The following is a 16,349-nucleotide window of genomic DNA, read 5'->3' on the forward strand; positions in this document are numbered from 1 at the left end:
CACAGGCGTCTGCGTCCGGTTAATGGTTAAGATATAATAATATTGCTACTACTATAGTATAGTAGTAGCAATATTATTATATCTTAACCATTAACCTTATAGTAGAAGCAATATTATTATATCTTAACCATTAACCGGACGCAGACGCCTGTGGTTGGATGAAACTTTTTTCTGTGGAAACGACGGAAATAAGGCTAACAAGTTGTTCATATAAAATATTTAGTGTTGTTTTTATTATACAATAATACAATTTAGTTTTTTGTATTATACAATAATAATTTTTATGATTAAGTATTTGTTAAAAAAAAAACTATGCCCGCTGAGCATCGAACTCTCAGTATGATGTGGGTTCGTCAAGCTAAAGTTGATAGGAGTTATCGCCCTTATTCAATCACCACACTTCCTGTTTATGGAACGCACGTGGAAAAAAGTGAAGTAACAACTAGAATGGGGCAGAAAAATCGTAATACAAGAGTTGTTCCTCGTTCGAAGAATGTCGGAAGGAAGAAATGGAAAAAAGGTCACAGCAGTAGCAGTAATCCAGAGACAAAACGATTTAGAGAGGCAGCGAAGAGTAGATTCTTTAACACAAAGTCAGGTTTGTGATTATTTATTTTCATCACCATCCTCATCATTTCATGATCATCTTGCCGTTCTGTTGATAACGATTATAATGTAAAGATGTTTTGTGTGGACGTCAATTTGGTTTATAAATAGTGTAACTGTGGTATCTCATCTTTTCATTTAACCGCTTTCAGTAACTTTATTTGTGTAGGGCTGTTAGCACTTTCACCAGTAATGCTACAGTAATGCCAGAAAGGTTGAACCGAGTCAGAATGACGAGCTCAATTATTAGAGTTGTGGATATTACAGCCAGGAGGTCAACTCGGAGAAGACTGTGTCGTATCTAGTCAAAATGATCTCGTAACACAAGAGACTGCAGATTTGTCCAAGCAAGAAAAGAAGTACTAAAATGATATATTAAAAAAAATCCCATTGGTATTTTCTGTCCGGCTCCTTGTTGAAAACGCAGCCGTGTGGATATATCCAAAATGAAGTTTCACTTGTACAGTCATACATTTTGTATTGAACAGTGCTGTGTTAAGATTATTTTCTCATTGATCAAGAGACATTTGAATTCTCTGTGTAGTCATGTAGTTGGCAAGTATCTATAAGACTTTGGGTTTGAGGTTTGATAAATAATGGAAATATCCAAGAATGAATATTTAAAATCAAGATATGAACATTGGAAGTTTTATATATTGGGACTAATTCTCTTTGTAGGTCCGAGCTCACTGACAGTGGATGCTTTGGCCAAACACAATGAAGTTCATGTGGATGGTGACGGCGATGCTATTCTGTCAGACGAGGAGTCGGATAGACAGACAGCAGGAGGAAAAACATTTAATACATGGGCAACAAATTGGACAGATTGTACCAACGTCACTTTCAGCAAAGTCCATCGATATTGGGCTTCAAACTCGGCCCAACACAGAGAGGTAAATGTTTTAGTTATTTTATATATAGCACTAGTACTATTGTGCAGTAAAAGTCTGTAGACATGTCTGATAAGAAATATTGCATTGAGCAATTCACTCCAGTGACTCCACACATGTCATACAATTTAAGTTTTTGAAAAAAATCCTATTTTTACATTCACTAAAAATCTAGTTTATATATCATTGACACTTTTATTATTCTTGACCTTACATATATGTATTTGCATTGTATAAGTTTAAATGCATTTTTGTCAGAAAAATATGTACGTTATTCGTAAGAAGATAAATTTTCCATCAATTTATAAAGGCTTATAGCACTAAAATACGACATGCCAGTTTGCATTAGATCATTGCTGAGTAAATTTACTAAATAACCATTGTATTCCATTAGTTTAACTTTATGTATTGAATTAAGATACTTTATTTTGTAAGAACTCAATAATGGGAAGTAACTTATTTTCTATGACTTTATAGATATTGGCTATTTTGGCTGCTGTAACAGAAGTGATCAAGGCCCAAGGAGGAACAGAGACAGAAACAGAATATTTCGCCGCACTGGTAAGACAATCATAAATGTTTACAAAAATTACCTTTCTAAAAGCTAGGAGAGCTACCAACAGAATTATTCATTAGAGAATAGTAAGATGTTATTATAAAGTTTCAGATATATATAGATGTGTATGTAGCTTGTGTAGTTATACTGAGAATATTTTTATGAGTGATATACAGTGGAACCTCTATAAACCGAACATGCATGGGACATGACTATTTGTTCGGTTTACAGAGGGTTCGGTTTGGAGAAGTTGATCGAAAAATGACCGGTCGAATTCCGGATATAATTGGTCGAACGATGTTTTATTAGAATGCACCCGATTACAAACCGTGCCGGTATCACGTAGACAATATTTGGTTTGTCTGAATAATATGCATATTATGAAAGTTAATCAATGTATCTATTGCAGAATATATAAGAAAGGCAAATGACTATAACTATAGTTTTAAACAGTATTTTCACATGTACAACTACACTTTACGATCGACCTACATTTTGTTACATCCGGTGAAGCTTCGTCATGTGGATGGGGCCGATAGTCCAATACGGAATATTTTACATATCGACTAATATTAAAGGGTGTGAAGATGTTTTGTTTCAATATCAATTACAATTGATCAGATGATACTGGTCGTATTTCCGACATCGCTGTTGTCTAAAAAAATATCACAGGCATCATTTACGAAAACAACCCCCTTTGGGCCTCATTTAAATTAAATGCGAAACTCAGGCTTCTAGCTCTACTTGCATTGAGAAGATAAACGAACCGACGCGCTTCAATGAAGTGTGGCATTGTTTCATAATTGTTGTGTTGATTATACACAAGGCCATCCGTCATAATGCCCCCTTGGGATATATATTGGATACCTGTACAAATCACATACGGTTTTCAGAAGTAATTTTTGCTATATTTTAACAGGAACCAGACACAAAATCAGTCCGGTGTTCGGAATTCAGAGGGATCGGTATTTGGAAGTTTTTTAATACTATTGTAGCGGAACTGGACCGGGTCGATCATCGGCGACCAGGTAGCTCAATCGGTAGAGCATCCGGCTAGTGTTCGGAGGTCCCGGGTTCGAACCCCGGTCTGGCCGTGCATTTTTCCACTCCTACTACACTATAATAAAGAAGGACCAATTCCGTACAATGTCAATTCGTTCGGTATTCAGAGGTGTTCGGTTTTTAGAAGGTTCGGTTTTCGGAAGTTGCACTGTACTTTGGTGTTAAGTGAATCCACAAGCAGACAACTGTTAACCAGCTAGGATAGTAGTAATAATGTTGATGAGACACCTATACATTTCTGAAGAATTTTTCATGAGTCCAAAATAATATTATCTTAAGTCTAGAGTTTAAAAATATTGAGCCTTGAAAAGCCTTCAATTATTGATGACGTCAATAACAATTGCAGCTCGGGTCATAGTTCGAGTTCTTGACCAATCAAAAGACCGGAAGGTTTTATTCCACTAGTGGAATATAACATATATATATCAAACAGTCAGCACATTTATACAATGGCTTGAGAGTGGAATAACACAGCGTATTGTAGTAGAAATTATGTATCATAGTTTAATTACAGATGACGGCCATGGAGACAACCGAAGCACTGGACTCTCTCACAGCTATAACTTACCTCCTCAGCCTCGTCCTTAAAAGGTCAGTCATTCAACTGTGTATCAGGGTTAGCAAGGGTCTTGTGAAAGCCTTAAATTACACATTGGGCCTTGAAAAGCCTTGAAAATTGGTCTACAGCCTTGAAAAATCCTTGAATATTCAGGTTTCATTGAGATAAGTTAAACCCTGGCAACTGATCATTTGGATTCAACTTTACCTTCTCCCCTATAGATAGTACTGTTTTATTAAATGTTTGGTCAGAATAATAACCATGTCAAGTTGTACTTTGATCAAGTGGATAGTTATAAGTTGCTTTTTTGTTCTCATGTTTCCTCTCAAGCTGACCTAGATGACAGCTGGTAAAATGGGCCTTGGATATTTAATTAAGACAGTGAAAAAGCCTTGAAAAGGCCTTGAATTTGGTTTGACATAATCCATATGAACCCTGTGCATTACATATCTTACAGCGTGTCCGGGGCATATATCTTACACTGCAAGTGAAAAAAGTTTGTATCTGAGACATCCAAAAGCGTGTCTTATATCTCAATTGATACATAGTTACAACCCTTTTTCTTTTAAATGGTAAATAACATCGAGGACGTATCTTATGTCACCTTAATTAGCCAAAGTCGATTTGTCAGAATGATTTGAGAGAGTTGTGTGTTATCAAAAATGGATCACGTACAAATATATCTGAGATACACTGTTATCCCCCTTTGTTAAATTTTTATATAAATGTTGTCTCGTGATAGGGGGAGGGGGTGGGGGTATAGATTATTTTTAATACTCTGCCGTTTTGTATTCAGAGTGCCACCAACTGTATTGAGGAGTAGATTTTCTGAAGTTGCTCGACAACTTTTGGATGTGATGGCAACCCATGCTGACGGAGATTCAACTTCTCTTCTGAAATCGGTACGTCTGTAAATATGTCTAGATTATCATGAAGACTGTTATACAAAGTTTCTACATTGTTACAAGTTTCTTATCTACCTTCAGAAATTGTCATAGTGTAGCACTTCTGTTCTAAAGATGGAAGATCACTTTGTGAAGTGATGGTATTTAAATGTAGCAAGAATTGATTGTGAAATATTGAAGAGAGTTCTGATAGGGGATGGTTCTCAAATGATCCAAATACAAAACAAATATTTAGAATTTAGTCTATTATAAGATGCCATTATTGAGACATAAAGATAACTATGTGTCCTTACAGCTGATCATGTCCCTAGCAGCACTTCTGCGAGTCCAGGAGCCGGCTGTGTGGTCTAACTCATCCACCCACAGGATTTATTCGGGCCTCCTTACCTTCACCACCCACAAAAAACCCAAAGTAAGTAGGTCTCATCTCTGTCATTAGGCTAAAAGTGTCAGTTTATTTATTGGCACTGTACCATCTTGTTAAAAATCAATGGTTCTCGCGCATTGCTTTGGATCTGACAAGTTGATTCAGAATTAATTAAACATATGTTGTGAATTCAGTGTATTATTTCAAGTCTAACTTCCGATCTGATTAAATCTTGGAGCCCAGATCAGACAGAAAACGCACTTTCTGCTTGATACAGTCTTGTATTTACTTCTTTCATATAGAAACACTTTTACTTCAGATATTTTTACAGGATTTTTCAGCATCAGTATCATGTTACTTACAAACTCATGTCTTCATCTGAACAGGTTAGGAAAGCCGCACACAAGGCTGTCTGTATAGTACTGAGGGGTAGCCTTTTTATGACCCAAGGGGACCCTCCACCACACCACCCAGCGGCCTCCATCACCGCCAAATTCGGTATCCAGAAAATCGAGGAGTGCGGAGGTAAAGTGACACAACTATGTTATGAAAATACATGAACATTTAGCAGCTTTGAAGATTTCATCATTAGTTTCAATTTCACCAATATGGGATGTTGTTAAGGTTGAAAATATACATGTGTTAGTTGGCCCAAAAGCCAAGAGCAACAGCAGCTCTACCAGCCAATAACACTAGAGAATTCTGTATAAATATTTATTACACTAATAGCTTTGAGTCCCTAACGAGCTTCAGACAAAGGAGGAAAATGGACTACAGGTTTACACTCTGTCTGTCCGTTAGTCCTCAACTATTAATAGAATAATGAGGGGACACAAATCCATTTGTATTCTCTGTCTGTCCCTCACTAGACTAAACTGGTGAGGGGGGAATATGCCTAGACTTAAAATGAGTCTGTCGTCACTTCGATTTTAGTGGGCATTTCATCTTAAACTCTTGCACATACTAATCTGATCATAATTGCAAAAAATTGTATAACTCTAAGGATGTTAGTGTATTTCTTGCACACTAAAATTACTAACCTACTATTTATAGAGTTATGACACTTGTTGCACACTAAAATTACTAACCTACTATTTATAGAGTTATGACACTTGTTGCACAGTAAAATTACTAACCTACTATTTATAGAGTTATGACACTTGTTGCACAGTAAAATTACTAACCTACTATTTATAGAGTTATGACACTTGTTGCACACTAAAATTACTAACCTACTATTTATAGAGTTATGACACTTGTTGCACAGTAAAATTACTAACCTACTATTTATAGAGTTATGACACTTGTTGCACAGTAAAATTACTAACCTACTATTTATAGAGTTATGACACTTGTTGCACACTAAAATTACTAACCTACTATTTATAGAGTTATGGCCCTTAGTTTCCTTCTTTGAAACCAGAAGATATGTTCTGGCAGTGAGATTATAGATTGTTTTAATGTGGAATCCATTGTTTACATGTAACAGGGACAGGCGATGCTACAGACACACTACACACACTCTCCCTACTGAAGGAAGTGGTGGGGCTCCTTCCTCAGCACAGCACCAAATCTGTGTGTGAGACCATACTGAGGCTGATGACACTCAGTAACCCTGTAAGTAGAATCACCTAGTATTCCTGTAAGTAGAATCACCTAGTAACCCTGTAAGTAGAATCACCTAGTAACCCTGTAAGTAGAATCACCTAGTAACCCTGTAAGTAGAATTACTCAGTAACCATGTAAGTAGAATTACTCAGTAACCCTGTAAGTAGAATTAGTAACCCTGTAAATTGAATCACCTAGCTAGTAACCCTGTAAGTAGAATCACCTAGTAACCCTGTAAGTAGAATCACCTAGTAACCCTGTAAGTAGAATCACCTAGTAACCCTGTAAGTAGAATCACCTAGTAACCCTGTAAGTAGAATCACCTAGTAACCCTGTAAGTAGAATCACTCAGTAACCCTGTAAGTAGAATCACCTAGCAACCATGTAAATAGAATTACTCAGTAACCCTGTAAGTAGAATCACCTAGTATTCCTGTGAGTAGAATCACCTATTAACCCTGTAAGTATAATTACTCAGTAACCCTATAACTAGAATCACCGTTGTTTACCAGGCCTGAGGGATAGAGTACACTCAGGACTTTTCTAGAATGTAAGCTGTCATTAGGGCTACTGAGTCAGGGGATGATTTGGGGAGGAATTTTATGAATAATTTTTTCGCCAATCTTTTATTCAGACCATTCCTCTGTCAAGTGACAGAATACAGACTGGCTGGTAAAGTTTTATAAACAGACTTTTGATTCCTGTGTACGATGACTGTCATTGTTGACTTTGTTTCAGATGGTGACCGCCAGCAGTATGCAGACACTTCATGGTCTTTTTTCTTCCAACGCCAAAATCACAAGTTTTTCCTCCGAGCTAAATGGTCAGATTATTACAGTGAGTACCTGTTTAGCAGGGAGGGTGTCAAGTGTATTTTACCTTGTTGCTGGTCAAGGTTATATACTGGATGTAACACTGCCAAGGTTATGCTTTCAAAATTGTTTGTGATTTGAAGTATTCAAATTGCATTTAGAATTTAAGAAACATATAGATATTATTGTAAATTTCTGAGAGAAAAAAAAATCAAGTTTACTTAATTTTGTGCATAAGCATAAAAGCAAAATGGCTGTAATAAATAAGCAAGAAGAGAAATGGAAAAAAGGATAGCAGAGGATATAAAATGCCACCCGAAACGGTTTTGGAAGTATGTCAACTCGAAAAGAAAAGTAAAATCAGGAATATCAGATTTAAAAGGTTTTAATGGGGATAACAATCAAATGGCAGTTACGGATGGCGACAAAGCAGAAGTTTTAGCAAAATTCTTCAGCAGCGTGTTTACACAAGAACCACAAGGAGATCTAGAATTTAAGCCTAGAAATATAACCTTCCCTTTTGAGGACATTATCGTTAATTCTCAACTCGTAGAAAAACTACTTTCAAATTTAAATGAAAATAAGTCTCAAGGCCCAGACAATATGAATCCAAGAGTGTTGAAGGAATTACGAAAAAATATAAGCGAACCCGTGGCCGATCTATTCAACAAATCTCTATCAGATGGAAAGCTACCACAAGCATGGAAAGAAGCAAATATTACGGCAATCTTTAAAAAGGGAGCAAAGTCTGATCCTGGAAACTATAGACCAGTGAGTTTAACTAGTATAATTGTGAAGACACTCGAAAAGCTAGTAAGGGATAGTATTGTTAAACATATGGACAAAAATGATTTATTAAGCTCTAAACAGTTCGGCTTTATATCAGGCAGATCAACCCAACTCCAGCTACTTACAGTACTTGAGGAATGGACAGATATAATAGACAAAGGCGGTCAACTTGATGTTATATATATGGATTTCATGAAGGCCTTTGACAAAGTAACACATCAACGTTTATTAAAGAAATTAACAGGATACGGAATTAGTCAAAAGATTGTTAAATGGATTGAGGACTTCCTTAGTAATCGTTGCCAACGTGTAATTGTCAAAGGCAAATCATCGAAAACTTACCCAGTAATCAGCGGTATTCCCCAAGGAAGTGTACTAGGTCCAATACTGTTTGTAATATATATAAATGATCTTCCTGAAATAACAGCTTCCCAGTCGCCATTATTTGCAGATGACACTAAACTATACAGGCAGATAAACAGCAATGATGATGTTCAAATACTTAAAAATGATCTGGACAAACTTCAAATTTGGTCAAATACATGGCTACTGAAATTTCACCCAAAGAAGTGTAAAGTTCTCTCAATTAAATCTTCTGAGAAAAGACAATACTACATGTCAGGACCGGGTGAAGAAAAATTTCAACTAGAAAACATTACTTGTGAGAAGGATATTAGTGTCATGATCGACGAAGATCTGAACTTTAAAAAACACATACAATTAAGTGTCAACAAAGCAAATAGCATAGTTGGATTGATATGGAGATCATTTGTGTATTTAGATGAATCAATGTTTACATTACTATTTAAAGCACTAGTAAGGCCCCATCTTGAATATGCTGCGAGCGTCTGGAACCCTTTCAGAATTAACGATATTGATCTGATTGAAAATGTGCAGAGGAGGGCAACTAAACTCATCCCAGGACTTAAAACGCTATCGTATTCGGAACGTTTGGAAAGATTAAATCTTCCAACACTTTCACATCAGAGAACTAGAGGAGATGTCATCAATGTTTTTAAAATAATGAACAATATATATGATAGTCGAGTAACGAAAAACTTTTTCCAAATGGACAATAACAACAGAACTAGAGGTCACTCCCAGAAAATTTTCAAAAAACGATGTCGACGGGATGCAAGGAAACACTTCTTTAGCTATCGAATTGTTGATCTCTGGAACAGTCTTCCCCAACATGTCATAAATGCAGAAACTGTTTATCAGTTTGAAATCCTGTTGGACAATTATTGGAAAAATAACCGGTTTATATATAAAGAACAATAATCTCCAAATGCTACATGTACATTGCACAGGACTGATATTATTTAATTATTATATCTTTGTAATTTAGTGGATATGGATATAGAGGCTTTCAGCCTGCGTCCATAATGTTTCCTAATAAATCCTAATAAATCCTAATAAATTACCTTTATAATGGAAGAAAAAAAGAAAAAAAAAAAGATCCTAGTGACATCTATCAAAGATATTCTAGATCTAAAGAAGCTGAAGACAAAAGGCAGAATTGAAAGTGACCAGTATTTATTGTTTCCACATTCATTCCTCCCAGGCCCTGTATGACTACCAGCCGTCGGAGAATGATGTACAGCCCATGCAGGCCTGGCTGACAGTCATGGAGAAGGCTCACAACAACCTCGTTAGGTATGTCCTGTGTATGTTCTGTAGTACAGGGGAATGACCACTGTCCATCGTAACTATTCTGGGTGGATGGTGTTATCCAGTAGTGGGGGTAGATTCAGAAACTCATTAAGGTCTGTACTAATAGGTCACTCATTGGTATCTATGGACTGATCCAAGTAGGTTTCCAGATCAAACAGTATTCAGTTTCAATAACTACAGTGTTTCTCCTGTCTCTATCCCTGTGTCTAAATTTAGCCACAACAGTGTATGTTATTTATTTCACCAGTGAAGCTATCTGGATTCCCTAAATCTCTAAATCATTGATTTTTTATGTGAGAACATGACTTCAAACTACTGACAGTATGTTCCCCACTTTCCTTATAATATTATCTACACTTTTGTAGCACAATTCTGTCTAGTTGCAAAATCCCAAAAGGTAGAGGTATCAGAATAATTTATAACTATAGCAACTTAATCCAGTCCTAACAGTAGTGAGAGTTCAGTCCTAACAGTTGCAGAAATTCTGTCCTAGCAGTTGTAGGTGGTCAGTCCAGTGGTAGCTGCAGTTCAGTCCTAACAGTAGTGGGAGTTTAGTCCTAACAGTAGTGGGAGTTTAGTCCTAGCAGTAGTGGGAGTTTAGTCCTAACAGTAGTGAGAGTTCAGTCCTAACAGTAGTGGGAGTTTAGTCCTAGCAGTAGTGGGAGTTTAGTCCTAGCAGTAGTGGGAGTTTAGTCCTAGCGGTAGTGGGAGTTCAATCCTAGCTGTAGTGAGAGTTCAATCCTAGCTGTAGTGAGAGTTCAATCCTAGCTGTAGTGAGAGTTCAATCCTAGCAGTAGTGAGAGTTCAGTCCTAACAGTAGTGAGAGTTCAGTGCTAACAGTAGTGAGAGTTCAGTCCTAACAGTAGTGAGAGTTCAGTCCTAGTGGTAGAGGGAGTTCTGTCCTAACAGTAGTGGAAGTTCAGTTCTAACAGTAGTGAGAGTTCAGTTCTAACAGTAGTGAGAGTTCAGTCCTAACAGTTGCAGGAATTCTGTCCTAACAGTAGCGGGTGATCAGTCCAATGGTAGCAGGAGTCCAGTCCTAAGAGTTGCAGGAATTCTCTCCTAGCAGTAGCGGGTGATCAGTCCAATGGTAGCAGGAGACAGTCCTATCAGTAGTGGGAGTTCTGTCCTAACAGTAGTGGGAGTTCTGTCCTAACAGTAGCGGGTGATCAGTCCAATGGTAGCAGGAGTTCTGTCCTAACAGTAGCGGGTGATCAGTCCAATGGTAGCAGGAGACAGTCCTAACAGTAGTGGGAGTTCTGTCCTAACAGTAGTGGGAGTTCGATCCTAAAAAAAGCAGGAGTTCTGTCCTAACAGTTGTAGGCTATATAAAATGTTGGGAACTATTGTTGTTTGTAGACTTGATGAGAAGCTCGGTATCAGTCACCTGCCCCGTCTTTTCTCCACGGCGATGGCCAGTTTGTTGTCCGATAAAGAGGAAGTGAGAGCCTCCGCAGCCAAGACAATGAAGGTACGACCACACATATAGCGCCTTGTACTGTATTCTTGTCGGCAGGAAACTAATTGTTAACTGAAAATACAATATCATATATAATGTACAACTTTGAAACATGACAACTCCAGGTAATATTTATATAAAAAGTGTCATATTTTTGGACAATAAAAATAATCAGTTATATGGACATGTGTATGTATATTTGAAAAAGGGCAACAATTTAGTTTAATTATGAGACTACAATGTTGGTGTTATTGTAAATGATTCTAGTTTATTTTAGACTGAAAGAAAAATTGACTGAGGTGTACATCATGTGTCATGTTTCTAGAATCTGCTGAAGTCAAAAGAAAAATTGACTAATACAAGGTGTGTCATGTTTCTAGAATCTACTGAAGTTGTGCCTGAGTACAGTATCTGAGGGACTCGTGGGTGTTGTCAGATCTGCCCCAGAGGGGTCTCCAACACCTATCCACAAATTGGTGCGCGCGGTTGACAGCGGACTCAGCTACCAGTTCCACGCCTCATGGGGACACGTCCTGAATATCTTTTCCATCTTCTTCGAGGTACATCGTACAAACAAATCTTCTGTGGACATTTGGTCAAATACAAACAAAATATACAAACATATCTGTGGTTATTTTGTAAACTGTTCCTATCTTGTCCTAGCTTTTGACTCTGTCCATAATGTCTTACGAAAAAAATGTTTGGAATGCGAATGGAAGAAAAGGAATGCTGTTTATAATGTTTTAAGTAATGATCTAATTTTTACCAAATATTTCTTTTGAAGGTTTTTGGAAAGCAGTGTCCACAACTGTTTAAAAAGGTAAGTTATCAGAAAGAAAAAGTTATGTTCTTGCAAGCATACAAAATGAATGCCTGTTTCTAGTACAACTGAAGGCTCTCTTGTTGTCTGTACAAAAATCTAAATTATCAACAGTCTTAATGAAGAATTTAAATGAAGAATTATTTTCAATTAAAAGACGTTGTAATGAGATATATTGAAAAGCTCTTAAATACCTAATGTTGTCTATTTGTAGAGTCTGTCCTCCATAGCCAGTCTAAGGGACAGTCCTCGGTTTGCTTACAAGGCCGAGCTTGATCATGCGTTTGGTTGTGCAGTTAAATACATGGGTCCACGACTGGTACTGCAGGCAGTGCCTCTCAATATCACTGGCGAAAAGTTAGTATTTATATGTATAATTGCAGTAAAATTAATTGTATATATTTCACTTATATTTTTAAATTTTAAGAATTTTATTGTTTGTTCTCAAATTGATGACAAATACTTTACACACATGATGACTGTAATGTTTTATGCTCATATGATGATGACTAATGTTTTTGTGTACCCATATAATGATGATTAATGTTTTTGTGTACCCATATAATTATGACTAATGTTTTTGTGTACCCCTATAATTATGACTAATGTTTTTGTGTACCCGTATAATAATGATTAATGTTTTTGTGTACACCTATAATGATGACTAATGTTTTTGTTTACCCATATAATGATGACTAATGTTTTTGTGTACACCTATAATGATGACTAATGTTTTTGTGTACACCTATAATGATGACTAATGTTTTTGTTTACCCATATAATGATGACTAATGTTTTTGTGTGGTCTGTACAGTGATGACTACAGTTTCCCGACCAGTTGGATGATCCCTGTGATCCGAGATAACTTACATAATACAGAGCTAGGATTTTTTACATCATACTTCCTCCCACTCGCTGCCAAATTTCGACAAAGAGGTAAGACTTCTCTCAATAAGAAATCAGTCAATAATCCGTTTTGGGAACTGGCATTTAGAAAACCGGAAGAGCTAGATTTGACACCAGACCATTCCAAAAATAGTTCACATGAGCTTTGGGTGACAATTTTGCTTTTGAAACACCTTCAATATTCTTCTTTTGATGTAACAATAAATTATCTTCATCTTTTGAATTTTGTTGATCCAATTTGGATACTGTTGCCCTAGGTGGAAATATATATAATGTACTATAAATGTGGAATTCTCATTATGTGGAGATGCTATATTTTGGTAGGCAAATGATTATACCCACTAGTTAATATTGATCAATATCTATCTTAGCATTGTGGATCATTATAAAATTTACCTACTTGTTTTACCCAGCACTGGAGGGCAATGACGGAGACAGCGTTGTGGTGAAGAAGTCGTACGAGGCTCTACACCGACAGATCTGGTCCATGTTACCGGGGTTCTGTACCAAACCTACAGACCTGACACAGGTAAGGTTTACCTAGTTTATATGTGAGGCTCTACACTAACAGATCTGGTCGATGTTACCGGGGTTTTTAGAAGTATCCAGGTGTGTGATACAGGCCCTCTGGGCCTCTTGATTTCATTTGAGTGATCTGAAACATCACCAATGTTTATTCAGAAGTTTGGTTTATAGATTATATGTATGCATGAGTTTTATGGCTTATTTTTCTATTTCCAGTCTTTTAAAACTATTGCCAAGGTCCTAGGTACAGCTATCGGTGATTGGCCAGAACTCCGCATGGAAGTGATGTCATCGCTTCGTAGGCTTATCAATCAGAGTAAAGAGGAAGGTAAGGTTCGCTGTTTCAAGCTGACTGTATTTTGCCTAATCCTGACCTGTCCCCTTATAATTACCATAACCACTTTTTAGAAAAATTATAAATGCTGTTCAAGTTCTGCAAGTGTTCAGTTTTGACAATTAAAGGTACTTGTTATGTCAAATGCTGTAATTGCTGTGTTAGTTGAATATTTTATTAATTTGGTTCTTCTGGAGCTATTTGTGAACGAAGAGAGGGGAGGGGGTACAAATTGTGAAATAGTGAGAGAATAGTGTTGAGGAGGAGGCTTAAAAGCTGTTGGTCATAAATACCTCACCAAATCATCAATACAGGAACAGATTTTGGTATAAAAATGTAAGGGAAATTTTGAATTAAATTTTTGCTGAATTTGTTACATTGGTGTTTTAACAAAATGGCTACACTTTATAAAAATATTGACATTATCACATATTTTTAGATATCTGTCTTTTAGTGTCTGCTAAAGAAATTCATTTGAACATTCTTTCACTTGCAGAGTCCAGTAAAAAAGCTGTATCAAAGTTTGCCAAGAATTTCCTTCCTATCTTATTTAACCTGTTTACTGCTGACCCTGAGAAAGATAAAGATCCTACAAGATTAGCCGTCCTGGAGACCACCAAATGTTACCTACAAATAGCTGACACGCAGGTGAGATATGTTACCTAATAGCTGACACTCAGGTGAGAAATGTTACCTAAAATAGCTGACACTCAGGTGAGAAATGTAACCTAAAATAGCTGACACCTAGGTGAGAGATGTTACCTAAAATAGCTGACACTCAGGTGAGAAATGTTACCTAAAATAGCTGACACCTAGGTGAGAGATGTTACCTCAAACAGGTGACACTCAGGTGAGAATGTTACCTAAGATAGCTTATTCTCAGGTTAGGAGTGTTACCTAAAATAGCTAATTCTCAGGTGATAAAGTGTAACCTAAAATAGCTTATTCTCAGGTGAGGGGGTGTTACTTAAAATATGCCCCACTACTGTAGGCTTTTTAGAGTTTTACATCCTCTATACATCAGCCAATTAAGGCACTTTGAAAAGGGGATATTTTCGCGCGAGAAGAATTACCTACAGATTTTTATCCTCAGATGAGATGGTTTTCATGGATTTTGATTCTAATAAATATGGCAAATTATCCCTCACCTATTTTGATATTTAAGCATATCTGATACTTCTATTTGAAATCATCTGTTTCTAAAGTTAGATTGAAGTTAACACAGTTGAGTTAACACAGTATAAAAATAAAACCTGTTTTCTATTATTTCAGCTTGTGCATTCTTTCTGTGATAAATGTCTAGAAAAGCTTGAAGAGGAAAATGTCACTTCATTTAGAAGGTAAGGACTTTCCATCTGTTTATTAGCTCACCTGGTCCGAAGGACCGCTGATCGAAATTTGCACAAATTTGGTCAGAAGCATCCCTATGGGTAGGGGACTCAAAATTGTACAAATGATGGGGCTGACCCCCTGGGGGCCTCTGGGGCGGGGCCAAAAGGAGTCATTTTGGCGCTATTGATATAAACGACTTCTTCTCTGAAACCAAGCAATGGCTATCACTCATATTTGCCTGGTAGCATCACTATGGGGTGGGGATTCAGAATTGTACAAATGATGGGGCTGACCCCCCAGGGGCCTGAGGGGCGGGGCCAAATGTGGTCAATCTGGCTATATTGATATAAACGACTTCTTCTCTGAAACCAAGCAATGGCTATCACTCATATTTGCCTGGTAGCATCATTATGGGGTGGGGATTCAAAATTGTACAAATGATGGGGCTGACCCCTCAGGGGCCTGAGGGGCGGGGCCAAAAGGAGTCATTTTGGCGCTATTGATGTAAACGACTTCTTCTCTGAAACCAAGCAATGGCTATCACTCATATTTGCCTGATAGCATCACTATGGGGTGGGGATTCAAAATTGTACAAATGATGGGGCTGACCCCCCCAGGGGCCTGAGGGACGGGGCCAAATGTGGTCAATCTGGCTATATTTATATAATGACTTCTTCTCTGAAACCAAGCAATGGCTATCGCTCATATTTGCCTGGTAGCATCATTATGGGGTGGGGATTCAAAATTGTACAAATGATGGGGCTGACCCCCCAGGGGCCTGAGGGGTGGGGCCGAATGTTGTCAATTTGGCTATATTGATATAAACGACTTCTTCTTTGAAACCGAGCAATGCCTGTCGCTCATATTTGCCTGGTAGCATCACTATGGGGTGGGGATTCAAAATTGTACAAATGATGGGACTGACCCCCCAGGGGCCTGAGGGGTGGGGCCAAATGTGCTCAATCTGGCTATATTCATATAATTGACTTCTTCTCTGGAACCAAACAATGGAAATCTCTCATATTTTACTTGTAGCATCACATTCGGGTAGGAATTTGAAATTGTATAAATGACCGGGTCGACCCCCTGGGGGCTGAGGGGCGGGGCCAAAAGGGGTCAGTTTTGCAGAATAGATATAAATGACTT

The 16,349-nt window shown here is 37.4% G+C and overlaps 1 protein-coding gene across 1 annotated transcript in view; it reads left to right on the forward strand.

Annotated features, from left to right (window-relative positions):
* Window positions 1–404: 404 nt before the first annotated feature.
* Window positions 405–16,349, forward strand: part of LOC117339238 (RRP12-like protein) — a 29,251-nt gene continuing 13,306 nt past the window's right edge. Inside the window, exons 1-19 of the mRNA XM_033900713.1 lie at window positions 405–598; window positions 1,285–1,499; window positions 1,974–2,057; window positions 3,629–3,705; window positions 4,470–4,575; window positions 4,874–4,990; window positions 5,332–5,470; window positions 6,435–6,562; window positions 7,291–7,389; window positions 9,718–9,809; window positions 11,187–11,298; window positions 11,667–11,846; window positions 12,071–12,106; window positions 12,321–12,463; window positions 12,921–13,042; window positions 13,426–13,541; window positions 13,754–13,865; window positions 14,368–14,519; window positions 15,144–15,211. Of these exons, the coding sequence (XP_033756604.1) occupies window positions 448–598; window positions 1,285–1,499; window positions 1,974–2,057; window positions 3,629–3,705; window positions 4,470–4,575; window positions 4,874–4,990; window positions 5,332–5,470; window positions 6,435–6,562; window positions 7,291–7,389; window positions 9,718–9,809; window positions 11,187–11,298; window positions 11,667–11,846; window positions 12,071–12,106; window positions 12,321–12,463; window positions 12,921–13,042; window positions 13,426–13,541; window positions 13,754–13,865; window positions 14,368–14,519; window positions 15,144–15,211 (2,249 nt within the window). The 5' untranslated portion in view covers window positions 405–447. The remainder of the gene's footprint in view (window positions 599–1,284; window positions 1,500–1,973; window positions 2,058–3,628; window positions 3,706–4,469; window positions 4,576–4,873; window positions 4,991–5,331; window positions 5,471–6,434; window positions 6,563–7,290; window positions 7,390–9,717; window positions 9,810–11,186; window positions 11,299–11,666; window positions 11,847–12,070; window positions 12,107–12,320; window positions 12,464–12,920; window positions 13,043–13,425; window positions 13,542–13,753; window positions 13,866–14,367; window positions 14,520–15,143; window positions 15,212–16,349) is intronic.

Source organism: Pecten maximus, chromosome 12 (genome assembly GCF_902652985.1).
Source record: "Pecten maximus chromosome 12, xPecMax1.1, whole genome shotgun sequence".
NCBI lineage: Eukaryota > Metazoa > Mollusca > Bivalvia > Pectinida > Pectinidae > Pecten > Pecten maximus.